The sequence below is a fragment of the Toxorhynchites rutilus genome, chromosome 1 (genome assembly GCF_029784135.1).
Source record: "Toxorhynchites rutilus septentrionalis strain SRP chromosome 1, ASM2978413v1, whole genome shotgun sequence".
Lineage (NCBI taxonomy): Eukaryota > Metazoa > Arthropoda > Insecta > Diptera > Culicidae > Toxorhynchites > Toxorhynchites rutilus.
Window position 1 is genome coordinate 102,224,171 of NC_073744.1, and position 27,054 is coordinate 102,251,224.

A 27,054-nucleotide genomic window follows, 5' to 3' on the forward strand; every position below is an offset into this window, starting at 1 on the left:
CATTTTGTGCTCCTCAAATCGTACCGACCAAAACGGGAAACCACAGCAGCAGCGAAATAGAATGAACCACGATTGGAAAGGAAAAAGAAAAAAATTAACGAAACATTGGTCGCAGTCTCACACATGCGTAATTCTCGAGCCAGCCAGTCAGCTTAAAAATCCCCGCTCCGCTGCCGTAACGATCATTCTTTGTGTGGACACCGACTGGACAACATCGTTGCTGGACGAGCTGGATGGCGAGGGATCGAGTGCCTTTCTCAAGGCAAGAGGGCGGAGGTGGTAGCGCTGGAGTAGAGTAGAGTAGAGTAGAGTTTTCAAAGGGCCTTTCTCAAGGCTAGAGACGAATGAACTGCAAAAGTTTAAAGTCTCTATAATACAATACCTTCCTTACTTCCTTCCGTAACGATAATTCTCATTCAAACCGTACACCACATCGTTTCGCATCACATCACATCATCAAACTAACACAAGCAGCCATGTCTGGACATGGCAAAGGAGGAAAAGTGACAGGAAAGGCAAAAACCCGCTCGAACCGTGTTGGACTGCAGTTTCCCGTAGGTGTATTCGCCAATTGCTCCGCAAGGGTAGCTAGGCCGAGCGCGTTAGTATCAGTGCACCAGTCCACCTAGCAACCGTTATAGAGTTTCGGCTGCCGAAGTGATCGAGTTGGCTGGCAAAACTGCTCGCGCTTTGGTTCGGTGGACATCAAGACCTCAACAGGCAGACGCAGAAGAAAAAAAGTTTGTTGTTTCTACAAACTGCTTTGGTGGCAAATCCAGAACAAGGCGGCATCGAGGGCGTTCGAAATGGTTTTTTTTCAAAACCACGAGTACTAAGTTTTCTAAATTGGAACCATTCCATAAAACACGGCGCTCATCAGGGCCATTAAACCTTTCAAAAAAGAGTTTACGAAATACAGTTCAATGCTTTCTAAAACAATATCCAAAATAATAATAAAACACAAATTGATTTTTTCATAATCCTGTTTTTTAGGAAATGATGAGTATGAGAATTTGGCAGTTGTTCAGAGCTTATTGATGGTTGGGGACTTTTCCGATTATTCAATTTTCACCAATTCTTAAATTGTTTCCAGATTGAAAACTTATTCGACATTTAGCTAATTGGACGGTCATGTAATGCGACATATTTATTTGGACATTTTTGTAAACATAGAGTGCAGGGTCCAAATTATGACCCCACATTGAAAGTCGACACTGTACCACTGTCATCACAAATGCAAAATTCAATTACAGGTTAAAATCGCCTCCAATGCGACACTGAGCGGTGCTTCGGCACGTCGCATTAAATCTAATTTACTGTACAACATGTCACAAGCTGGATGGGAAGAAATTTTCCAACTGTGAAATATGTGGCAAGTGGTAAACGCAATCGCTAAACAGGAAGGTTTAGCCGAACAAGATGGGGATATCGAATGATAACAGAACAATAAACTCTTTAGATTAAAGTACAAAACGCGCGGATCCGCTGAAAAATATATCATTCTTTTTCAAAACGTAAATCAGTGTGGTTGTATGGCATCGTTTCACATCACAATATACCTAATAGCGGTTATAGAATTTCGGCCGCCGGAGTGCTCGAGTTGGCTTGCAAAGCTGCTCACGACAATAAGAAAACCCGTCTACAGAACAGAGCACATTCGGTTCGGTGGCAACAACTAGTTTCAGCGAGTGGCAAACGCAATCGCAAAACGGCAGCAGGTAGGAGAAGGAAAAAAATTGTTTATACAGATTGCTTTGGTGGCAAAACCAGCCACCGTAAAACACGGCGCTTTTCAGGGCCATTAAACCTTTCAAAGAAGACTTATTAAAAGTTTTCACAATTCCAAAGCATTCTAAAGTGACATAATATGACATATAATATAAACTGATTGATCATTCAGTTTTCACAAACCCATGCATGGTTTCCGAATTAAAAGTGGCTTCAAATTACAACACATTGTATGCAGGATGGCATTGACGAATTTTCTCGGTAGCAACAACTGCTTTCTTTGGTTGATAACTGATGTTGAAAATTGACTGACGTTACATCTGCATTGTATAGAAACATAACTAAGGAGCAACATGATGAGCTATGTATTTCCTGCTGCTCTGTTCTTATTTTAAAGTACTTTAATCCTGTGTTAATTTACTGTTGGTTTTTCAGAACGCTTATAGCTCGTTTAATTCTCGACAGATCGTAGAGTTCGTCTCCAAAACCTCAGTTCTTTTTCATTTCTACGAGGGTCACTATTTATATTTCGGGAACTGGCAACACTGATGTCATGTGAGTCCATCTGACGGTTCCATCGTAAAGTTTGACATTTTTGACGATATACGTACTCAGAACATTTTGTCATACGGACGCTATTTGTTCATTTTATATTTAGTTGAAAGTTTGGTCTCGGCAAAAAAATGGAACTGAATCGTGAACATTTTTGTGCGATGATTTTTTACGACTTTCGACGTGGATTATCACAACAAGAGTGCGTCAATCAACTTAATTTGACTTTTGGCGATGAAGCTCCATCAAAAACCACTGTGTATCGCTGGTATAGTGAATTCAATCGTGGTCGTAGTTCGCTGTCCGACGAGTTTCGTGAAGGTCGTCCAAAATCGACTGTACTGCCAGAAAACATCGATGCTGTGCACGAAATGATTAAGCAAGATCGTCATGTAACCTATTGTGAGATTGAGGCATCCCTAAGCATTAGTTCCACCAGCATATATGCGATTTTACATGAACACTTAGTTGTGCGAAAATTATGTTCACGTTGGATCCCACATAATCTGACAATCGCTAAAAAAAAGGCTCGTGTCGATTGGAATAAATGCTTTGAAAATTGGTTTAAGCGCATGCAAAAGTGTATCGATCATCGTGGCGAGTACTTTGAAAAACAATAAAAATATATTCGCAGCTTAACTATTTGTTTTTGTTCCTATTCCCGAAATATAAATAGTGACCCTCGTATTTACTTTGTTTGCGGAGATACAAATCTTACAATTCATTCGTCTACGAAACCACAGTTTAAGGTACGGTAATGTGCTGAATAGTGAAATATATGATAGTGAATGAGCTGATGACCACCTATGCATTCCCTATCACAGCCATCATTTTGATTGTACGATATGTGCATACGCCAAAAGATGCCCGGCGTTGTACATTTAATAAGTACAAAGCCTTCAGAAAAAATCAAGAATCAACTATGAAATAGTGAGAAAAAATTGAGAAAGTTGGTAAAAAAAGCAAAAACACAACACAAAAGGTTCTTTTCAGAACCGCCAACATGTTCATAAAGAGTAAACAGTAAACTAATCCATTTTTCAGGTAGATAGGTCGGTATTCACGTAGGAGAAGGAAATAAAACAATATATTTTAAATATATATTTAGCAAAAGCTGTCCCCTTTGTATAGTCCTACGTCACTCCGGTTATGTCCCCGACATTACCCACCCGTCTTTTTTATGTTTTTGAGTTTCATAGCTTTTTCGATGGGTTGATAGGATATGAATCTCTGCAGAAAATTCAAGATAACATCATGACAAATGTCAATGAACTACATTTCCCATGTGGATCAAAAATCAAGATACTCAGAAAGCATGCTGACAAAGTACAAGTTCGACTCAATGCTAACGAAACAAACATTATTAAACTACCAGTAATCTCGAACGATGGAGATTTTTTCTTAGAAGATGACCTCAATATTTCCCCTGACATCGTTTTTTTTTTTTGACGTAGGACTACGTCTTTCATTTCTATACCGGGGTGTAAAACCAAAGTTTCGAGAACGAAAGCGTTACGCTAGAGACCGAGATTTTGAGCGTTAATAGCTCTTAAACAACTGAACGAAATGGTATGATAAACACTTCATTTGAAAGATAAAATGTCTACGCGTCAGATACTTGTTACTTTTTCATCCAAAAACTTGTTTCAATAGTCTTAAAATTGCTTTCAAAACAGGCTATTGAAATCACCAATCGGTATATAAGCGAGCGCCGCTCGTAAACCCACTCAGTTATGATTGAACAGCGATTGGAGCATGTTGTCGCTGTTGTTGTGAAGCTAATTTCGATTATCATGAGAACGCTGATGAACGGTGTCACCAAGAGCCTGTTTGTGCACCTAAGGCCAAAAGGGAATCCATCAGGAGGAGAGTGATGCCACGGTTCCGCTTGAAACATCGGAGCAGCCGCCACACACACACACACATACACGCGCGGAATTCTCGTTGCTATCATCGTTGCTGAAAAATAATCTGCCAGTTCCCCTGGGAATTGAAAAATACATTCATGCGAAAGAGTTTATTTTAATGTTTTCTATCCATATAACACTGCAACCAAATACATTTGGTTTTGTTATTTTTCAATCAATCGCAATTAACAGGTAAGCTTCTGAATATTTTTTTTCCCCATCAGTGGAAATTTTCGTATCCAATATTGGATGCATAACATGAAAAACGGAAAAAAAACATCGCGAAAATCAAGTCATTTTCGAGCGATTATTTGCTTTCTACTCATATTATGCTGCGCCCAAATACATTTCGTTTTGGATTTTTTCAATCAAGTGCGATCAACGTAAGACCACGTCTTTCGGCAATTTATTAGAGGTGCAATGAATCTTTAGGAATTCCCGCTCTACGCGCACTGGCAAACAATGTTTACTCAACAATTTCTCAACCGAGAAATGGGTGTTGTGAGAAAGGATTAGCAAACGCGAAAACGACAAACGGGAGAAAGATACGTTTGGAGGTTGAAGGAAATTGGCAAAAAACTTCTTCATTCTATCATTCAAACAATGTGATTCATACCACATCGTTTTGCCAGAAAGAGATTATTAATGTTCAAAGCAGGAATCGAGTCCTCCGAGGAAATTACCCAGCGCAAATTAGAGTCGACTATCGATTGCGGCATTCGTACACAAATAATTTTATAATGCAGTTTCACCAAAGTGATTTCTTCGGATATATTCACTACATCATGTCATGTATTTCATATTCTTCATTAAGAAATCCATATCCATGGCACCTATCGGTAACGAATTATTATCGAAACCACGATTTTCGCTAAATGCCTCTTTCAGTTCGGCCTGTAAAAAACTTTTCTGTACTCTAATCCATCAAATTTGGAGCCCTGAAAAGGGCTGTTGATTATATGCTAAGCTAATATAGCACGCTCTCCTCGGATACGATGGGCCAGCTGGATGTCCTTGGGCATGATGTGACGCGTTTTGCATGGATAGCACACAAATCTTCGAATAAGCCTCCTGCAGCGTCATAGCCGCGGAACTTTGGAAGCGCAAGTCGGTTTTGAAGTCCTGAGCAATTCCACGATCCAAATGCTGCAAAGGTAGCTGCGGATCAGCAATTCGGTCGACTTCTGATAGCGATGAATTTCACGCAAAGTTCCCGGTCGATAGCGATGTGGCTTCTCCACCTATCCTGCTACTGGTGCGCTTATCCGAGCTGACTTCGTGTGCCTTACCACCGAATGACTAACGAGCTGTCTGCGAAAGACTAACGAGCTCGAGTCCTCATGGTGCGAGAGTAGAGTAATAAATGAACGAAAACAAAGGAAGCGTCATTGTATAAACCATAAAAGTATAGAATCTAAATCCCACCCTTATTATATTCGTGAGTATACAGTAAGCTTATATAATAAAGAGGGTGGGGTTTACATTCGATTCTTTTATGTTTTATAAAATGACACTTCCCTTGCTTTCGTTCATTTCTTACTCTACTCTCGCACCGTGAGGACTCGTTTCATCGGGACTAAGCAGATAGCTCGTTAGCCCTTCGGTGGTAAGGCACCACGAAAGCATACCAATTTGTGTGCTATCCATGCAAAACGCGTCACATCATGCCCAAGGACATCCAGCTGGCCCATCGTATCCGAGGAGAGCGTGCTATATTAGCTTAGCATATAATCAACAGCCCTTTTCAGGGCTCCAAATTTAATGGATTAGAGTTCAGAAAAGTTTTTTACAGGCCGAACTGAAAGGAGCATTTAGCAAAAATCGTGGTGTCGATGATAATTCGATACCGATAGATGCCATGGATATGGATTGCATAATGAAGAATATGAAATACAAGAATACAAAAACATGTAGTGAATATATCCCCATATCGAAGAAATCACTTTGATGAAACTGTTTACCGTTTGTCGTTTTTAAGTGTTGGGAAAGGGCATTATTTTTGCTGAGTAAATTCCAAGAAAAAATCCATTCCTTATTTAAGCGTTATTCATTCTGCTTCGGATCAACGGAACAGTGATAATCATTTCATACAAAAGATAAAATGTCCAAGAGTTATATGATTGCTATTTATTGAGTCGGAAAATTGTTTCAATAGCTTAATGATAGCTTCGAAAACAGGTTATAAAATGACGCTTCCTTTGCTTTCGTTCATTTCTTACTCTACTCTCGCACCGTGACGACTCGTTTGTTTGGGACCAAGCAGATAGCAGGTTAGTCTTTCAGTGGTAAGGCACACGAAAGAAGCTCGAATAAGCGCACCAGCCGCAGGATAGGTGAAGAAGCCACATCGCTATCGACCGGGAACTTTGCGTGAAATTTATCGCTATCGGAAGTCGACCGAATTGCTGATCCGCAAGCTACCTTTGCAGCTTTTGGATCGTGGAATTGCTCAGGAACTCAAAACCGACTTGCGCTTCCGAAGTTCCGCGGTTATGATGCTGCAGGAGGCTTATTCGAAGATACAAATTTGTGTGGTATCCACGTAAAACGCGTCACATCATGCCCAAGGACATTGAGCTGGCCCGTCGAATCCAAGGAGAGGGTGCTATATTAGCTTAGCATATAATCAACGGCCCTTTTCAGGGCTCCAAATTTGATGGATTAGAGTTCAGAAAAGTTTTTTGCAGGCCAAACTGAAACGAGAATTTTCGTTTGGATGCCATACAGCATCGAGAAAATTCCGGAAAGATCTAATCGTTGCTGAAAAATAATCTGCCAGTTCCCTGGGAATTGAAGAATACATCCATGCGAAAGAGTTTATTTTAATGTTTTCTAATTATATGGCGAACACAGCGACCAAATACATTTGATTTCGTAATTTTTCAATCAAGTGTAATTAGCTGGAAAGCTTCTGAAGATTATTCTTTCCCATCAGTAGGATATTTTCGTATCCAATAATGGATGCATAACATGAAAAACGGAAAATGTTTCGTATCGCCAAAATTATATAATTTTCAATCGATTGCTCTATTGCTCAGTCGCCGAAATTTTCATACTCAGAGAGTTCATTCTCCTCTAGTTTGCCTTCCAAATTGCCATCGTAAACCACACCTTCTCTCGATTCAATCACGCACGAAAAGCATACTGAAATGATATTCTGGTGGTGAAACCCATTCATTTTTCGTGAGGCGTCGTGCACAAATCACGTAACGCGATAAGGGGGGAGGGGTTAGATGTTGCGTTACTTTCTGTTTATTAGAGATAGGAAATTGCGTTACGAAAGGGGGGGGGGAGGTTCAAAATCCGGATTTTTGCGTTACGTAATTTGTGCACGACGCCTGAGGACATCGACAAGACAACATCGTTACTGAACGAGCTGAACGGCGAGGGATCGAGGTATTCATTACCTGGCTTGACCTGACCTGAAATGCAATCAGTTTGTTTTAACTGTGAGGGAGCGCAGAAAAGCCGATCGATCAGAAGGAGAAGAGAAGGTGACCAAGAGAGTATCAGCATCGAAATACGGTTCCTCGGGAAGACATAGAAGCAGCCGCCACACACACACATACACGCGCGCAACTCTTTTCGTTTGCTGGTTATCGAGAGGAAACCTGGAAAGAAATGATCGTTGCTGAAAAATAATCTGCCAGTTCCCCTTGGAATTGAAAATTACATTCAAGCGAGTTTATATCAATGTTTTCTATCCATATAATACTGCGACCACATACATTTGGTTTTGTGATTTGTCAATCAAGTGCAGTTAACAGGAAAGCTTCTGAAGATTATTCTTCAGAACAAGGTTTTTTGTATCCAATATTGGATGCATAAAACCTTGAGTCTTCAAAGTAACACTCTCGTTTTTGAAGTCACCCAAATATTTATTTATTCATTCATTCAGGATGGATTTAGATTCAACTTCAAACAAATGATCTCTAAATCAACGATAGTCCTACGTCACCCTTGCGGTTATACCATAGATATAACCCACTTCCTGTTTTTTTTTCTCTATTATAGTGACTTTCAACACATTTCGGCTGGTTCGTCACTTTTACTTCCATTTTTGGAAGAATGTCGGGAGTGAGAATCGAACTCGTGATCTCTGCGTGAGAGGTATGGATGTTACAACTACGCCAGATCCCCTCCACACCCCTGACATCGTCATTCACTCAGGTCTTTATCATGCAGATAAAAATAAAGCATTTCTCTTAGTGACAAATCGCTCAGCAGCATTTGCAGAAATTAGCGTTTCCAATCCTATTGATGTTGAAATAAATAATTTTGAAAACATTCCATTTGTTCGAAAAACAGGCCAACCAAAAAAAATGAACTTGCTAAATGAACTTCGTATTGACCATTTGAATGCAGAGGAAAAATCCAAACTTTTGCACGTGATCTCGAAGTACCAAGATGTATTTTATAAGGAAGGCACTGATCTTTCATTCACAAATGCAATTAAACATAAGATTGTGACTAAAGATGAAATACCTGTTCATGCTAAAAACTACAGGTATCCTCATTGCCACAAGCAAGAGGTTCAGGAACAAATCACTAAAATGCTTTCACAAGGAATCATACAACCAAGCACATCCCCTTGGTGTTCGCCAATATGGATTGTGCCCAAAAAGTCAGATTCCTCAGGCATAAAGAAATGGCGACTTGTTGTTGATTACCGTAAAGTAAATGAAAAAACGGTAGATGACAAGTACCCATTGCCTAATATTACTGAAATTCTAGACAAATTGGGAAAATGTCAATACTTCACGACATTAGATTTAACCTCTGGGTTTCATCAAATAGAGATTGACCCACAGGATGTGCCCAAAACAGCTTTTTCAGTAGAGCACGGACTCTACGAGTATCTTCGAATGCCATTCGGGCTTAAAAACGCCCCAGCTACGTTTCAAAGAGTCATGGACCACGTGCTGAGGGATTTCATTGGAAAGTGTTGTCTTGTATATATGGACGACATAATTCTATTTTCAACATCACTCCAGGAACATTTGGAAAACCTCAAGAAAATTCTTGAAGCATTGCGAAAGGTCAATTTAAAAATTCAGTTGTCCAAAAGTGAATTTCTAAAGAAAGAAGTTTCATTTTTGGGTCACATAGTAACAGATGAAGGTATCAAACCAAACCCTGACAAAATAGAAGCCATAAAAAACTGGCCCGTTCCAAGAAATCAAAAAGAGCTAAAAGGATTTTTGGGCATTTTGGGATACTATAGAAAATTCGTTCGCGATTTTTCCAAGATTACTAAGCCTTTAACTTCACAATTGCGTAAAGGAGAAAAAATTGAACATACCCCATTGTTTTTGAAAACTTTTGAGTTTTGTAAATCATTGCTTACGCACAGCGATGTTTTGCAATATCCGAACTTCGATAAACCGTTTGTTTTAACCACTGATGCCAGCGACTTTGCTTTTGGCGCCGTGCTATCGCAAGGCCCAATTGGTAGTGACAGACCAATTGCATATGCATCCCGCACGTTGAAAAAGTCCGAAGAGAACTTTTCGGCAATCGAAAAGGAGCTCTTGGCAATTGTGTGGGCCTGTCAGTATTTTCGGCCGTATCTGTTTGGGAGAAAATTTACTCTCTACACAGATCATCAGCCATTGACATATGCCATGAATTTGAAGACCCCCAACTCTAAATTAGTACGTTGGAGATTGCAACTCTCGGAGTTTGATTTTGAGATAAGACATAGGCCAGGAAAGCAAAATGTCATGGCAGATGCTTTGTCCCGAATCGTACCTGAGATGGATGAATTGAATATAAACGACACCTCTTCCGACAATGCAACAGTACACAGCGATTACTCTTCGAATCGGAGAAGATTCTGAGACATACGAAGAAGTTTTTCCGAATGTCCATAGAAGGACCGTAACGAAAGTAATTTTTGGAGTCCCCGCAATTTTAAGAATTTTCAAGGAATGTATGGATCCACGAAAGACGAATTGTATTCACTGTCCTGAAAGATTAATCGGCATAATTCAAACTGTCTATAAGAACTATTTCAGCAGGTGCAAAACATTTAAGGTAAAAATTTCGCAAAAATTATTACACGACGTTCAAGATGAAGCCGAACAAGACCAAATTATTGAAGATACCCATGAGACTTCTCATCGAGGTATAAAGGAAAATCACAGCGAAATTATTAAGCACCATTATTTTCCAAAAATGAAGGCGAAAATCCGAAAATTCATCATTCTATGCAGTATTTGCAATAGAATGAAATATGAACGGAAACCATACAAAGTGAAATTGGGTGAAACACCAATTCCCAAGCAACCCGTCGACATTGTTCATGTCGACATTTTCATTTCGCAACCGAATTTATTTTTGAGTCTGGTAGATAAACTATCAAGATTCGGGTTTCTAATTCCAATAAAATCCAGGACAACGATGGACATTAGGAAAGCCATCGTAATATTCATTTCACAGTATGGGTCGCCGAAAATTATCGTTTCGGACAATGAACCAGCCCTGAAATCAATTGAAATCAGAAATATGCTGGATAAATTAGGTTTTCAACAATATTTCACTCCAACAGATCGCAGTGAAGTAAATGGAATCGTTGAAAGCTTCCATTCGACTTTAAGCGAAATTTGTAGGTGCAACAAACACAAGTACGAAAACGTTTCTAGTAAAGAAATGTTTTTAATACCATGTAGTCTATATAACAATACCATCCATAGCTCCACTGAATTGAAACCAAGAGAAGTGTTTTATGGAATAAGAGAGGGTGAAGAAAGGCCCCTTGACCGTGGCAGACTTCTAGAATATCGCGACAAATTCTATGAGGAAACAGCAAAACAAATTACGAAAACACAGACGACGCAACACAAACAGCATAATGCCTCCAGAGAAGATCCCCCACCATTAGGAATTGATCAGGTAGTCTATACCAGACGACAAGGCATTAAAGCTAAAACCAAGAATTGGTTCGAAGCTGCTCTTGTAACGGAAGACAAGAACCAAACCTACATAGACGAAAATAACAGAAAATTACACAAAGCAAAAATGCGAAGAGTAAGAGAATAGCGAGAGTAACCTTTTCTCATTCAAAAAAAAAACTATCATAAAAACAATTATAATATCAAACTTACTTCCTCGAACAACATTCATTTTTTGACGTAGGACTACGGCTTTCATTTCTATACCGGGGTGTAAAATCAAAGTTTCGAAAACGAAAGCGTTACGCCGGAGACCGAGATTTTGAGCGTTAATAGCTCCTAAACAACTGAACGAAATTGTATGATAAACACTTCATTCGAAGGATAAAATGTCTACGCGTTATATACTTGTTACTTTTTGATCCAAAAACTTGTTTCAATAGTCTTAAAATTGCTTTCATAACAGGCTATTGAAATCACCAATCGGTATATAAGCGAGCGGCGCTCGGAAATCCACTCAGTTCTAATTGAACAGCGATTGGAGCATGTTGTCGCTGTTGCGGTGAAGCTCTTTATTTATCATGAAAGCGCGGATGAACGGTGTCACCAAGAGCCTGTTTGTGCACCCTAGGCCAGAAGGGAATCTATCAGGAGGAGAGTGATGCCACAAACGGTTCCCTGGGAAGACATCGCTACACACACATACACGCGCGGCTATTAACAGGTGGTTATCGAGTTGGCATTAACCACTGGTGGGCTTCCAGTATCGAGGAAAATGTGGAAATAACTAATCGTTACTGAAAATAATCTGCCAGTTCCTCTGGGAATTTTCAAAATATATTCATGTGAAAGAGTTTAATTGAATGTTTTCTATCCATGTAACACTGTGACCAAATATGTTTCTATCAAGTGCTATTAACAGGTGGTTATCGAGTTGGCATTAACCACTGATGGGCTTCCAGTATCGAGGAAAATGTGGAGATATCTAATCGTTACTGAAAATAATCTGCCAGTTCCTTTGGGAATTTTCAAAATATATTCATGTTAAAGAGTTTATTTGAATGTTTTCTTTCCATGTAACACTGTGATCAAATACATTTGGTTTTGTGGTTTTTCAATCAATCGCAATTAACAGGATAGCTTCAGAAGATTATTCTTCCCCATCAGTAGGATATTTCCGTATCCAATATTGTATGCGCCCGCAATCGATTATTGCTCAGTCGCCGAAAGTTCCGAGCTCAGAGAGTTCATTCCCCTCTAGTTTGCCTTCCAAATTGCCATCGTAAACCACACCTTCTCTCGATTCAATCACACACAAAAAGCATACTTAAGCGATATTCTGGTGGTGAGACACATTCATTTTTCGTGAGGACATCGACAAGACAACATCGTTGCCTAACGTGCTGGAGGAGGTGGACGGCGAAGGATCGACACATACACGCGCAGAACTCTTTCCGTTTGGATGCCATTCAGCATCGAGAAAGTTCCGTAAAGATCTAAGCATTGCTGGAAAATAATCTGCCAGTTCCTTTGGGAATTTTCAAAATATATTCATGTGAAAGAGTTTAATTGAATGTTTTCTATCCATGTAACACTGTGACCAAATATGTTTCAATCATGTGCTATTAACAGGTGGTTATCGAGTTGGTATTAACCACTGGTGGGCTTCCAGTATCGAGGAAAATGTGGAAATAACTAATCGTTACTGAAAATAATCTGCCAGTTCCTTTGGGAATTTTCAAAATATATTCATGTGAAAGAGTTTAATTGAATGTTTTCTATCCATGTAACACTGTGACCAAATATATTTCAATCAAGTGCTATTAACAGGTGGTTATCGAGTTGGCATTAACCACTGGTGGGCTTCCAGTATCGAGGAAAATGTGGAAATATTTAATCGTTACTGAAAATAATCTGTCAGTTCCTTTGGGCATTTTCAAAATATATTCATGTGAATGAGTTTATTTGAATGTTTTCTTTCCATGTAACACTGTGACCAAATATGTTTCAATCAAGTGCTATTAACAGGTGGTTATCGAGTTGGCATTAACCACTGGTGGGCTTCCAGTATCGAGGAAAATGTGGAAATAACTAATCGTTACTGAAAATAATCTGCCAGTTCCTCTGGGAATTTTCAAAATATATTCATGTGAAAGAGTTTAATTGAATGTTTTCTATCCATGTAACACTGTGACCAAATATGTTTCTATCAAGTGCTATTAACAGGTGGTTATCGAGTTGGCATTAACCACTGATGGGCTTCCAGTATCGAGGAAAATGTGGAAATATCTAATCGTTACTGAAAATAATCTGCCAGTTCCTTTGGGAATTTTCAAAATATATTCATGTTAAAGAGTTTATTTGAATGTTTTCTTTCCATGTAACACTGTGATCAAATACATTTGGTTTTGTGGTTTTTCAATCAATCGCAATTAACAGGATAGCTTCAGAAGATTATTCTTCCCCATCAGTAGGATATTTCCGTATCCAATATTGTATGCGCCCGCAATCGATTATTGCTCAGTCGCCGAAAGTTCCGAGCTCAGAGAGTTCATTCCCCTCTAGTTTGCCTTCCAAATTGCCATCGTAAACCACACCTTCTCTCGATTCAATCACACACAAAAAGCATACTTAAGCGATATTCTGGTGGTGAGACACATTCATTTTTCGTGAGGACATCGACAAGACAACATCGTTGCCTAACGTGCTGGAGGAGGTGGACGGCGAAGGATCGACACATACACGCGCAGAACTCTTTCCGTTTGGATGCCATTCAGCATCGAGAAAGTTCCGGAAAGATCTAATCATTGCTGGAAAATAATCTGCCAGTTCCTTTGGGAATTTTCAAAATATATTCATGTGAAAGAGTTTAATTGAATGTTTTCTATCCATGTAACACTGTGACCAAATATGTTTCAATCATGTGCTATTAACAGGTGGTTATCGAGTTGGTATTAACCACTGGTGGGCTTCCAGTATCGAGGAAAATGTGGAAATAACTAATCGTTACTGAAAATAATCTGCCAGTTCCTCTGGGAATTTTCAAAATATATTCATGTGAAAGAGTTTAATTGAATATTTTCTATCCATGTAACACTGTGACCAAATATGTTTCAATCAAGTGCTATTAACAGGTGGTTATCGAGTTGGCATTAACCACTGATGGGCTTCCAGTATCGAGGAAAATGTGGAAATATCTAATCGTTACTGAAAATAATCTGCCAGTTCCTTTGGGCATTTTCAAAATATATTCATGTGAATGAGTTTATTTGAATGTTTTCTTTCCATGTAACACTGTGATCAAATACATTTGGTTTTGTGGTTTTTCAATCAATCGCAATTAACAGGATAGCTTCAGAAGATTATTCTTCCCCATCAGTAGGATATTTCCGTATCCAATATTGTATGCGCCCGCAATCGATTATTGCTCAGTCGCCGAAAGTTCCGAGCTCAGAGAGTTCATTCCCCTCTAGTTTACCTTCCAAATTGCCATCGTAAACCACACCTTCTCTCGATTCAATCACACACAAACAGCATACTTAAGCGATATTCTGGTGGTGAGACAAATTCATTTTGACGTAGGACTACGTCTTTCATTTCTATACCGGGGTGTAAAATCAAAGTTTCGAAAACGAAAGCGTTACGCCGGAGACCGAGATTTTGAGCGTTAATAGCTCCTAAACAACTGAACGAAATGGTATGATAAACACTTCATTCGAAGGATAAAATGTCTACGCGTTATATACTTGTTACTTTTTGATCCAAAAACTTGTTTCAATAGTCTTAAAATTGCTTTCAAAACAGGCTATTGAAATCACCAATCGGTATATAAGCGAGCGGCGCTCGGAAATCCACTCAGTTCTAATTGAACAGCGATTGGAGCATGTTGTCGCTGTTGCGGTGAAGCTCTTTATTTATCATGAAAGCGCGGATGAACGGTGTCACCAAGAGCCTGTTTGTGCACCCTAGGCCAGAAGGGAATCTATCAGGAGGAGAGTGATGCCACAAACGGTTCCCTGGGAAGACATCGCTACACACACATACACGCGCGGCTATTAACAAGTGGTTATCGAGTTGGCATTAACCACTGGTGGGCTTCCAGTATCGAGGAAAATGTGGAAATATCTAATCGTTACTGAGAATAATCTGCCAGTTCCTCTGGGAATTTTCCAAATATATTCATGTGAAAGAGTTTAATTGAATGTTTTCTATCCATGTTACACTGTGACCAAATATGTTTCAATCAAGTGCTATTAACAGGTGGTTATCGAGTTGGCATTAACCAATGGTGGGCTTCCAGTATCGAGGAAAATGTGGAAATATCTAATCGTTACTGAAAATAATCTGCCAGTTCCTTTGGGAATTTTCAAAATATATTCATGTGAAAGAGTTTAATTGAATGTTTTCTATCCATGTAACACTGTGACCAAATACATTTGGTTTTGTGGTTTTTCAATCAATCGCAATTAACAGGATAGCTTCAGAAGATTATTCTTCCCCATCAGTAGGATATTTCCGTATCCATCATGTAACACTGTGACCAAATATGTTTCAATCAAGTGCTATTAACAGGTGGTTATCGAGTTGGCATTAACCACTGGTGGGCTTCCAGTATCGAGGAAAATGTGCCCGCAATCGATTATTGCTCAGTCGCCGAAAGTTCCGAGCTCAGAGAGTTCATTCCCCTCTAGTTTGCCTTCCAAATTGCCATCGTAAACCACACCTTCTCTCGGTTCAATCACACACAAAAAGCATACTTAAGCGATATTCTGGTGGTGAGACACATTCATTTTTCGTGAGGACATCGACAAGACAACATCGTTGCCTAACGTGCTGGAGGAGGTGGACGGCGAAGGATCGACACATACACGCGCAGAACTCTTTCCGTTAGGATGCCATTTAGCATCGAGAAAGTTCCGGAAAGATCTAATCATTGCTGGAAAATAATCTGCCAGTTCCTTTGGGAATTTTCAAAATATATTCATGTGAAAGAGTTTAATTGAATGTTTTCTATCCATGTAACACTGTGACCAAATATGTTTCAATCAAGTGCTATTAACAGGTGGTTATCGAGTTGGCATTAACCACTGGTGGGCTTCCAGTATCGAGGAAAATGTGTAAATATCTAATCGTTACTTAAAATAATCTGCCAGTTCCTTTGGGAATTTTCAAAATATATTCATGTGAAAGAGTTTAATTGAATGTTTTCTATCCATGTTACACTGTGACCAAATATGTTTCTATCAAGTGCTATTAACAGGTGGTTATCGAGTTGGCATTAACCACTGGTGGGCTTCCAGTATCGAGGAAAATGTGGAAATATCTAATCGTTACTGAAAATAATCTGCCAGTTCCTTTGGGAATTGTCAAAATATATTCATGTGAAAGAGTTTAATTGAATGTTTTCTGTGGTAATGGGTCTGTAATATATCTATGGTCCGTATGTGTACGAACAGGAGAGCGGAAGGAGAATAAATATATATACACGAGATTGTAGAATCGACTACACCGGTGTTTATTTGATCGTGTAATTTTCACAAATTGGCGACGATTGTGGGACGATAATTTGTAGTGGGTGCATAGGATTTCTTCTGGATTAACAATCATCAGCTGAAGGTTGGTGGAAAAAGCTCTCGATTGACGCTACTGACGCGCATATGAAAAGCTCCGCACGGTGAGAGCGAGTGAAACTTCTTCTTGGAAGTGAAAGAGATAGGCGCATGTAAGCCTGGATGATCTGCGACTTGACAGCAGGGCTCGCGACGAGAAAGCGGTAAGATCTGCGACTTGACAGCAGGGCTCGCGACGAGAAAGCGGTGAGATTTGCGACTTGACAGCAACACGGAAAGCTTCGCGACTAGTGAGCGGTGAGCAACAAGAAAGTTTCCGCAACGAGTGAGCGGTGAGATATTCTGCTTGGAAAAAGCACACGTTGCCGTGACGAGAAAAGCGAACAAGGTTATTGATTGGATGTAAACAAGTCTGTGAACGATTGAAAAATCGGTTTGATTTAACGAAAAGAGGTAAAATATTGGGATAGATTATTAGAATCAATTGTAATTGATGTTGTTTTAAGGATGGATAAGCTGAAGTGTTTCTCGACCCTACCACCGTTCTCGTACGCGGATGTGCCGCTGGCCGAACGCCGCAGTAAGTGGCATGTCTGGAAAAGAGGGTTTGAAATTTGTCTCCGTGCTTCCAAGGTGACGGATGCCATTGAAAAGAAAGATCTACTGCTTGCTCAAGGTGGGTTCGGTCTTCAGGAGATATTTTTTTAACATTCCTGGAGCGGACGTAGAAGAAGACAAAAATAACGGTATCGATCCGTATGAGGTGGCAATCACAAAGCTGGATTGTTATTTTGCACCCCAACGCCATGAAGCGCACGAGCGGTACCTCTTCTGGGCCATGCAACCTGAGACCGACGAGGGTTTGGAAAAGTTTTTAATGAGAGTTCAGGTTCATGCCAGTAAATGCAATTTCGGGATGTCAGCAACCGCAAGCAGTGGCATTGCGGTGATCGACAAGATGCTGCAATTCGTACCTCCGCCGCTGCGGGAAAAACTTCTCCAAGATTCCAACTTGAACATCGAAGAAATGATCAAGCAAGTTAACGCACACGAGACCTCACGATCGGCTAGTGATCAAATCAGTGGTAAAAACATTCTTCAGAATACACCCAAAGCAACGGAAACAATGCAAAACATTCGGGGATCCTGCAAGTATTGTGGGCGTTCTCATGGGCCAGACGCGTGCCCGGCATGGAATAAAACCTGCGGGAACTGCCACAAAAAAGGACATTTTCGAGTCGTTTGCTTTAATCGTCCTGCCAGGGGACCGGGGAATTTCGTACCATCATCTTATCCGGCATCGTCATCGACCTTCGCGTCAACAACAGGAAAAAATTCACTGAAGAGAACCCACGTTCAAGCTTCTCCGGCTGCTTGGTATTCGAGCGGCAGACCTGCACAAAACAAGATCGCGAGGTATGCGCGGAAGGTACATGCTATCGACGATGCGGAAGTTGACAACGAAGAGGTCGAACTTGTCGAAATGGTATCATCGGTTCATGATTCCGAGGAGTTGGTTTGGGCCAATGTTGGCGGTGCACTAATTGAAATGCAGATCGATTCAGGTGTACAGTCAAACATAATTGACGATCAAACCTGGGATGTGATGATTCGTAATGGAGTACATACAATCGGGGGAAATCAGCAACCAGATCGGAGATTCAGAGCGTATGCACAGAAAGATTGCCTATTTGTAACCAACATGTTTGACGCAGAAATCTCCATCTGCGATGGGTCGAAGCAACTGGAAACGGTAGCACGTTTCTACGTTGTTAAGGATGGTCCTCAGCCTCTATTGGGGAAGAACACCGCAAAGCAGCTGGGTGTTTTGATAGTTGGGCTTCCGAGTAAACAAGAAACAGTTCAACATGTAGACATTTCGCGACCATTTCCAAGCATCCGTGGCGTGAAAATACATATCCCGGTTGACATGTCAGTAGAGCCTGTCGCCCAACGATTCCGACGATTGCCTTTCGCAACTCTGCAGCGTGTGGATGACAAGTTGAAAGAATTGTTGTCCAAGGACATAATAGAACGAGTTGTGGAACCCAGTCGCTGGGTATCGCCAATGGTTGTCGTTGTCAAGGACAGTGGTGATATTCGACTATGCATCGACATGCGCAAAGTCAATAAGGCGATTCTCCGCGAAACCCATCCGCTTCCGACCATCGAAGACGTTCGCTGGAAGCTGAATGGGGCGCTTTTCTTTTCAAGACTGGACATCAAGGATGTGTTCTACCAGCTTGAGTTAGACGACGGAAGTAAACCATTGACGACGTTCATTACTCACAAAGGTAACTGCGATTAATTTGGATATATGATTACAGAGTTGTTATGAAATAAGACTTGTAAGGATTTTATTTATGGTTGTTTAACCATAACGAGCACATACTTAAAACTTATGACAAGGTAGATAATACTAGCATATTGCTTTATTTATTTGCATGCAAGGTTTATTCAGATACAAAAGGCTCGTGTTTGGAATATCGTGTGCTCCGGAGATGTTTCAGAAAGTTCTTGAACAAATCTTATCGGACTGTGGGAATGTCATCAATTTCATCGACGATATAGTCATAGCAGGAAAAACGGAGCAAGAGCACGATGCTTCGCTGAAGCAGGTTCTTGATAAGTTGCGATCCTACGGTGTTCTCCTGAACCAATCAAAATGCGTTTTCAAATTGACTGCAATAGATTTTCTGGGTCATCGCTTTGATAGAAACGGCATGACTCCTTCACAAGACAAAATTAAAGCTATCGAAAACTTCAGAACTCCAACCAATTCTGAGGAAGTTCGCAGTTTTCTTGGCTTAGTAAATTACGTAGGGGCTTTCATTCCGGACTTGGCTACGAAGTCGTTTCCACTCCGGGAGCTCACCAAGAACAAAACTGAATTTAAATGGGGTGTCGAAGAGCAGGCAGCATTCGATCATCTCGTACGAGCCATAGGAAGTGTAGAAAGCTTGTCCCATTTTGATCCAAAGTTGAAAACAAGAGTTGTTGCGGATGCCTCCCCGGTTGGGTTGGGAGCAGTTCTCCTACAATTTTATGAAGGAGAACCGAGAGTTGTTTCTTTCGCTAGTAAAAGCCTCACTGACACCGAACGTCGATATGCTCAGACAGAGAAGGAGGCTCTGGCACTGGTGTGGGCAGTAGAGAGGTTTCAAATCTACCTCATCGGTGTTCGGTTTGAGCTAGAGACTGACCACAAGCCCTTAGAAGCTATATTCTCACCTGATTCATCGCCGTGTCTTCGAATTGAACGTTGGGTTCTGAGACTTCAGTCATTCAACTACGAAGTTGTGTACCGCAAAGGCAAATCGAATATTGCCGATCCATTGTCACGCCTTTCGCAATCATCAGAAGCGGTATCATTTGACCCAGATTCCGAGGTCTACGTTCGTAGTGTCCTAGAACTGGCTGCTATCGACCTGAATGAACTTGAAACAGCATCTTCCAACGACCCAGAGCTAACTCAATTGCGAGAGTGTTTGGATCGTGGGGTGTGGAATCATACATCTGAGGCAATCAAGCCATATCACGCCTTTCGGAACGAGCTTGGAAAAGTAGGAGACCTCGTAGTCAGAGGATCAAGATTAGTGATTCCACGAGACTTGAGGCAACGCATATTGCAATTGGGACATGAGGGTCACCCAGGTCGTACTAAGATGCAGCAGCGTCTGAGGCATACCTGTTGGTGGCCAGGAATGGACGAGGCTATAATTCGCACAGTGGATTCGTGCACAGGTTGCCAGCTGGTAAGCCTGCCAAATCGCCCTGAGCCTATGGAACGGAGGAAGTTGCCGGTTACGCCGTGGACGGATATTGCCATTGATTTTATGGGTCCGTTACCTTCGGGAGACTACTTATTAGTTATCGTGGATTATTTTAGCCGTTATAAAGAAATCGAAGTTCTTCGGAAGATAACGGCAAATGAAACGGCTGAGCGCCTGGAACGCATTTTTGTTCGGCTTGGGTATCCTCAAACTATCACCCTGGATAACGGTCGCCAGTTCGTTAGCGATGAGTTTGATACATATTGTAAGCGTAAAGGTATACACCTTAACAAGACCACCCCGTATTGGCCTCAAGAGAACGGTTTGGTTGAGCGCCAAAACCGGTCACTTATCAAAAGGCTCAAGATCAGCCAGGCTCTGAAGCGCGATTGGAAGCATGATATGCTTACTTACCTATTGATGTACTACTCAACACCTCATAGTACCACCGGAAAGACCCCAAGCGAGCTAATGTACGGGCGAAACATTCGGACAAAAATACCTACCTTGCAAGACGTGAGCACTGCTGTACCGCTTACTGACTATAGAGATCAAGATCAAGTTGCGAAGGAGAAGGGGAAGGAGAGAGAAAATGAACGACGTAGGGCGAAACCGTCGAACATTAAAGTCGGAGATAAGGTGTTTGTAAAGAATGTTCTTCACGGTAATAAGCTGACTCCAACGTTCAATCCTGCCATTATGACAGTGGAGGCTAAGCAGGGCCCTAGAGTAACAGTCCGCAATCAGGAAACAGGAAAAGTTTACGATAGAAATTCTAGCCACCTGAAAAAAGTAGTTCTTCCAGAAGTTCTCGTTTCTAATAGAAGTATATCGTTCGCTTAGCTGTATTTCAGATATATTTCAATGTTGATATTTACAGGATCCGGGCAGGCTACAACAGAGCCTTCGATTCCGGATAATGTCGAGCAGTCTGATGATTTACCGATTGATGGACCGCAGAAGCCAGAGGAGACAGCTAACGCTGAAGCAGCTGCTGTCATGCAGCAGTCAGGATCCGAAGACGATTCTGCCAATCGTGGTAGATCTCAACGCACTATCAGGTTGCCGAGGCGTTACAATGAATGTTTTATGAAATATTAATTGTTATAAAAAAAGGGAGATGTGGTAATGGGTCTGTAATATATCTATGGTCCGTATGTGTACGAACAGGAGAGCGGAGGGAGAATAAATATATATACACGAGATTGTAGAATCGACTACACCGGTGTTTATTTGATCGTGTAATTTTCACATTTTCTATCCCCTGTTTTCTATAACACTGTGACCAAATACATTTGGTTTTGTGGTTTTTCAATCAATCGCAATTAACAGGATAGCTTCAGAAGATTATTCTTCCCCATCAGTAGGATATTTCCGTATCCAATATTGTATGCGCCCGCAATCGATTATTGCTCAGTCGCCGAAAGTTCCTAGCTCAGAGAGTTCCTTCCCCTCTAGTTTGCCTTCCAAATTGCCATCGAAAACCACACCTTCTCTCGATTCAATCACACACATAAAGCATACTTAAGCGATATTCTGGTGGTGAGACACATTCATTTTTCGTGAGGACATCGACAAGACAACATCGTTGCCTAACGTGCTGGAGGAGGTGGACGGCGAAGGATCGACACATACACGCGCAGAACTCTTTCCGTTAGGATGCCATTCAGCATCGAGAAAGTTTCGGAAAGATCTAATCATTGCTGGAAAATAATCTGCCAGTTCCTTTGGGAATTTTCAAAATATATTCATGTGAAAGAGTTTAATTGAATGTTTTCTATCCATGTTACACTGTGACCAAATATGTTTCAACCAAGTGCTATTAACAGGTGGTTATCGAGTTGGCATTAACCACTGGTGGGCTTCCAGTATCGAGGAAAATGTGGAAATATCTAATCGTTACTGAAAATAATCTGCCAGTTCCTCTGGGAATTTTCAAAATATATTCATGTGAAAGAGTTTAATTGAATGTTTTCTATCCATGTAACACTGTGACCAAATATGTTTCAATCAAGTGCTATTAACAGGTGGTTATCGAGTTGGCATTAACCACTGGTGGGCTTCCAGTATCGAGGAAAATGTGGAAATAACTAATCGTTACTGAAAATAATCTGCCAGTTCCTCTGGGAATTTTCAAAATATATTCATGTGAAAGAGTTTAATTGAATGTTTTCTATCCATGTTACAGTGTGACCAAATATGTTTCAATCAAGTGCTATTAACAGATGGTTATCGAGTTGGCATTAACCACTGGTGGGCTTCCAGTATCGAGGAAAATGTGGAAATAACTAATCGTTACTGAAAATAATCTGCCAGTTCCTCTGGGAATTTTCAAAATATATTCATGTGAAAGAGTTTAATTGAATGTTTTCTATCCATGTAACACTGTGACCAAATATGTTACAATCAAGTGCTATTAACAGGTGGTTATCGAGTTGGCATTAACCACTGGTGGGCTTCCAGTATCGAGGAAAATGTGGAAATATCTAATCGTTACTGAAAATAATCTGCCAGTTCCTTTGGGAATTTTCAAAATATATTCATGTGAAAGAGTTTAATTGAATGTTTTCTATCCATGTTACACTGTGACCAAATATGTTTCAATCAAGTGCTATTAACAGGTGGTTATCGAGTTGGCATTAACCAATGATGGGCTTCCAGTATCGAGGAAAATGTGGAAATATCTAATTGTTACTGAAAATAATCTGCCAGTTCCTTTGGGAATTTTCAAAATATATTCATGTGAAAGAGTTTAATTGAATGTTTTCTATCCATGTAACACTGTGACCAAATACATTTGGTTTTGTGGTTGTTCAATCAATCGCAATCAACAGGATAGCTTCTGAAGATTATTCTTCCCCATCAGTAGGATATTTCCGTATCCAATATTGGATGCATAAAACCTTGTGCCTCCAACGTAACGCTCTCGTTTTCGAAGTTCTCCAAATATTCATTCATTCAGAATGAATTCAGATTCAACTTCATACAAATGATCTCTATATCAACGAGAGTCCTACGTCACCCTTGCGGTTATACCATAGATATAACCCACTTCCTGTTTTTACTTTAGTTTGAGTAGTGTTGATACCGCACTTTGTGCAATACTGAAATTATTTGCAGCTTCAGACCCCTTCCGTCCATATTTTTCGACCTGCTCGATGATGCTCAAACCTTGCGCAATGGTTAGCGTTTTGATTGTTCGCTTGAAAGGTTTCTCGTGGTTTTCCATACTTGAAAAGAAACCGTTTGATGACACGAACACTCCGTCTTCACTTTCAAGGGCAATTGAAATCTGAGGTAATAACGCACAAAAACATGTACGCGAAAATCAATCGAGTTAGGGAGGTGAAAATCCATGGAAAAATGAATCAAATCACATCGAGTAAGAGAGGCATCAAGTTAGGGAGGTATCGTGTTATGGAGAGAAGAATGCTTGTAAAATCGAAGGTGCCATGAAATCCATCGAGTTAGGGAAAATATCGAGATACAGAACATCGAGTTAGGGAGAGTTGACTGTATATTGTTTTATTTTCTTCTCCTACGTGAATACCTACCTATCTACCTGAAAAACAGGAAGTGGGTTATATCTATGGTATAATCGCAAGGGTGACGTAGGACTATCGTTGATTTAGAGATCATTATGTGAAGTTGAATCTAAATCCATTCTGAATGAATGAATGAATGAATATTTGGGAGACTTCGAAAACGAGAGCGTTACGTTGGAGGCACAAGGTTTTATGCATCCAATGTAGGATACGAAAAACCTTGTTCTGAAGAATAATCTTCAGAAGCTAACATGCTAACTGTACTTGATTGACAAATCACAAACCCAAATGTATTTGATCACAGTGTTACATGGAAAGAAAACATTCAAATAAACTCTTTAACATGAATATATTTTGAAAATTCCCAAAGGAACTGGCAGATTATTTTCAGTAACGATTAGATATTTCCACATTTTCCTCGATACTGGAAGCCCATCAGTGGTTAATGCCAACTCGATAACCACCTGTTAATAGCACTTGATAGAAACATATTTGGTCACAGTGTTACATGGATAGAAAACATTCAATTAAACTCTTTCACATGAATATATTTTGAAAATTCCCAGAGGAACTGGCAGATTATTTTCAGTAACGATTAGTTATTTCCACATTTTCCTCGATACTGGAAGCCCACCAGTGGTTAATGCCAACTCGATAACCACCTGTTAATAGCACTTGATTGAAACATATTTGGTCACAGTGTAACATGGATAGAAAACATTGAAATAAACTCATTCACATGAATATATTTTGAAAATGCCCAAAGGAACTGACAGATTATTTTCAGTAACGATTAGATATTTCCACATTTTCCTCGATACTGGAAGCCCACCAGTGGTTAATGCCAACTCGATAACCACCTGTTAATAGCACTTGATTGAAATATATTTGGTCACAGTGTTACATGGATAGAAAACATTCAATTAAACTCTTTCACATGAATATATTTTGAAAATTCCCAAAGGAACTGGCAGATTATTTTCAGTAACGATTAGTTATTTCCACATTTTCCTCGATACTGGAAGCCCACCAGTGGTTAATACCAACTCGATAACCACCTGTTAATAGCACATGATTGAAACATATTTGGTCACAGTGTTACATGGATAGAAAACATTCAATTAAACTCTTTCACATGAATATATTTTGAAAATTCCCAAAGGAACTGGCAGATTATTTTCCAGCAATGATTAGATCTTTACGGAACTTTCTCGATGCTGAATGGCATCCAAACGGAAAGAGTTCTGCGCGTGTATGTGTCGATCCTTCGCCGTCCACCTCCTCCAGCACGTTAGGCAACGATGTTGTCTTGTCGATGTCCTCACGAAAAATGAATGTGTCTCACCACCAGAATATCGCTTAAGTATGCTTTTTGTGTGTGATTGAATCGAGAGAAGGTGTGGTTTACGATGGCAATTTGGAAGGCAAACTAGAGGGGAATGAACTCTCTGAGCTCGGAACTTTCGGCGACTGAGCAATAATCGATTGCGGGCGCATACAATATTGGATACGGAAATATCCTACTGATGGGGAAGAATAATCTTCTGAAGCTATCCTGTTAATTGCGATTGATTGAAAAACCACAAAACCAAATGTATTTGATCACAGTGTTACATGGAAAGAAAACATTCAAATAAACTCTTTAACATGAATATATTTTGAAAATTCCCAAAGGAACTGGCAGATTATTTTCAGTAACGATTAGATACTTCCACATTTTCCTCGATACTGGAAGCCCATCAGTGGTTAATGCCAACTCGATAACCACCTGTTAATAGCACTTGATAGAAACATATTTGGTCACAGTGTTACATGGATAGAAAACATTCAATTAAACTCTTTCACATGAATATATTTTGAAAATTCCCAAAGGAACTGGCAGATTATTTTCAGTAACGATTAGATATTTCCACATTTTCCTCGATACTGGAAGCCCATCAGTGGTTAATGCCAACTCGATAACCACCTGTTAATAGCACTTGATAGAAACATATTTGGTCACAGTGTTACATGGATAGAAAACATTCAATTAAACTCTTTCACATGAATATATTTTGAAAATTCCCAGAGGAACTGGCAGATTATTTTCAGTAACGATTAGTTATTTCCACATTTTCCTCGATACTGGAAGCCCACCAGTGGTTAATGCCAACTCGATAACCACCTGTTAATAGCCGCGCGTGTATGTGTGTGTAGCGATGTCTTCCCAGGGAACCGTTTGTGGCATCACTCTCCTCCTGATAGATTGCCTTCTGGCCTAGGGTGCACAAACAGGCTCTTGGTGACACCGTTCATCCGCGCTTTCATGATAAATAAAGAGCTTCACCGCAACAGCGACAACATGCTCCAATCGCTGTTCAATTAGAACTGAGTGGATTTCCGAGCGCCGCTCGCTTATATACCGATTGGTGATTTCAATAGCCTGTTTTGAAAGCAATTTTAAGACTATTGAAACAAGTTTTAGGATCAAAAAGTAACAAGTATATAACGCGTAGACATTTTATCCTTCGAATGAAGTGTTTATCATACCATTTCGTTCAGTTGTTTAGGAGCTATTAACGCTCAAAATCTCGGTCTCCGGCGTAACGCTTTCGTTTTCGAAACTTTGATTTTACACCCCGGTATAGAAATGAAAGACGTAGTCCTACGTCAAAAATTATCGTGGAAGGGTTATTTCCGCAGCACGACCCAACGACCTGGCCACCCACGCCATATGGAGAGGATGAGGATAGCATCGAACGCAGAGATGTGACGAACGATGAGCTAGTTGCAGCTATCAAACGCCTAAAAACGAAGAAAGCGCCTGGCCCAGATGGAATCCCAAACGTAGCTTTGAAAGCGGCAGTCCTAGCATTCCCTGATATGTTCAGGACAGCCATGCAGAAGTGTCTAGACGAATGCTACTTTCCGGATCGATGGAAGGTACAACAGCTAGTACTACTGCCCAAGACAGGAAAGACGCCGGGTGGTCCAGCATCGTATAGACCCATATGCCTGTTGGACACTCTGGGGAAACTTTTGGAGAGAATCATCCTTAATAGGCTGACGGAATGCACGGAGGGAGTTCGTGGACTGTCCGATAATCA

At 40.4% G+C, this 27,054-nt stretch overlaps 2 protein-coding genes across 9 annotated transcripts in view; one reads left to right on the forward strand and one right to left on the reverse strand.

Annotated features, from left to right (window-relative positions):
* LOC129765374 (calpain-D) overlaps positions 1 to 27,054 on the reverse strand; it is a 430,542-nt gene that overhangs the window by 138,190 nt on the left and 265,298 nt on the right. The window lies entirely within an intron of this gene.
* LOC129765407 (uncharacterized protein K02A2.6-like) lies at positions 16,167 to 21,682 on the forward strand. 2 transcript variants are annotated; one of them, XM_055765716.1, is made up of 3 exons: positions 16,167 to 17,103; positions 17,157 to 21,249; positions 21,304 to 21,682. In XM_055765716.1, the coding sequence occupies exons 2-3, from the start codon at positions 19,095 to 19,097 to the stop codon at positions 21,522 to 21,524; spliced, it is 2,376 nt and encodes a 791-aa protein (XP_055621691.1). In that variant the 5' UTR covers positions 16,167 to 17,103; positions 17,157 to 19,094; the 3' UTR covers positions 21,525 to 21,682. The 2 variants fall into 2 exon arrangements, with proteins under 2 accessions (XP_055621691.1, XP_055621699.1); XM_055765724.1 differs by lacking the exon at positions 21,304 to 21,682 and having other exon boundaries at positions 17,157 to 19,301.

Bases quoted from the DNA above. Each gene is read 5' to 3' on its own strand.
- LOC129765407 (XM_055765716.1), top strand. From the start codon at position 19,095: ATGCAAGGTTTATTCAGATACAAAAGGCTCGTGTTTGGAATATCGTGT. The intron at 21,250-21,303 runs GTATATCGTTCG...TGATATTTACAG, and splicing joins AGTTCTCGTTTCTAATAGAA to GATCCGGGCAGGCTACAACA.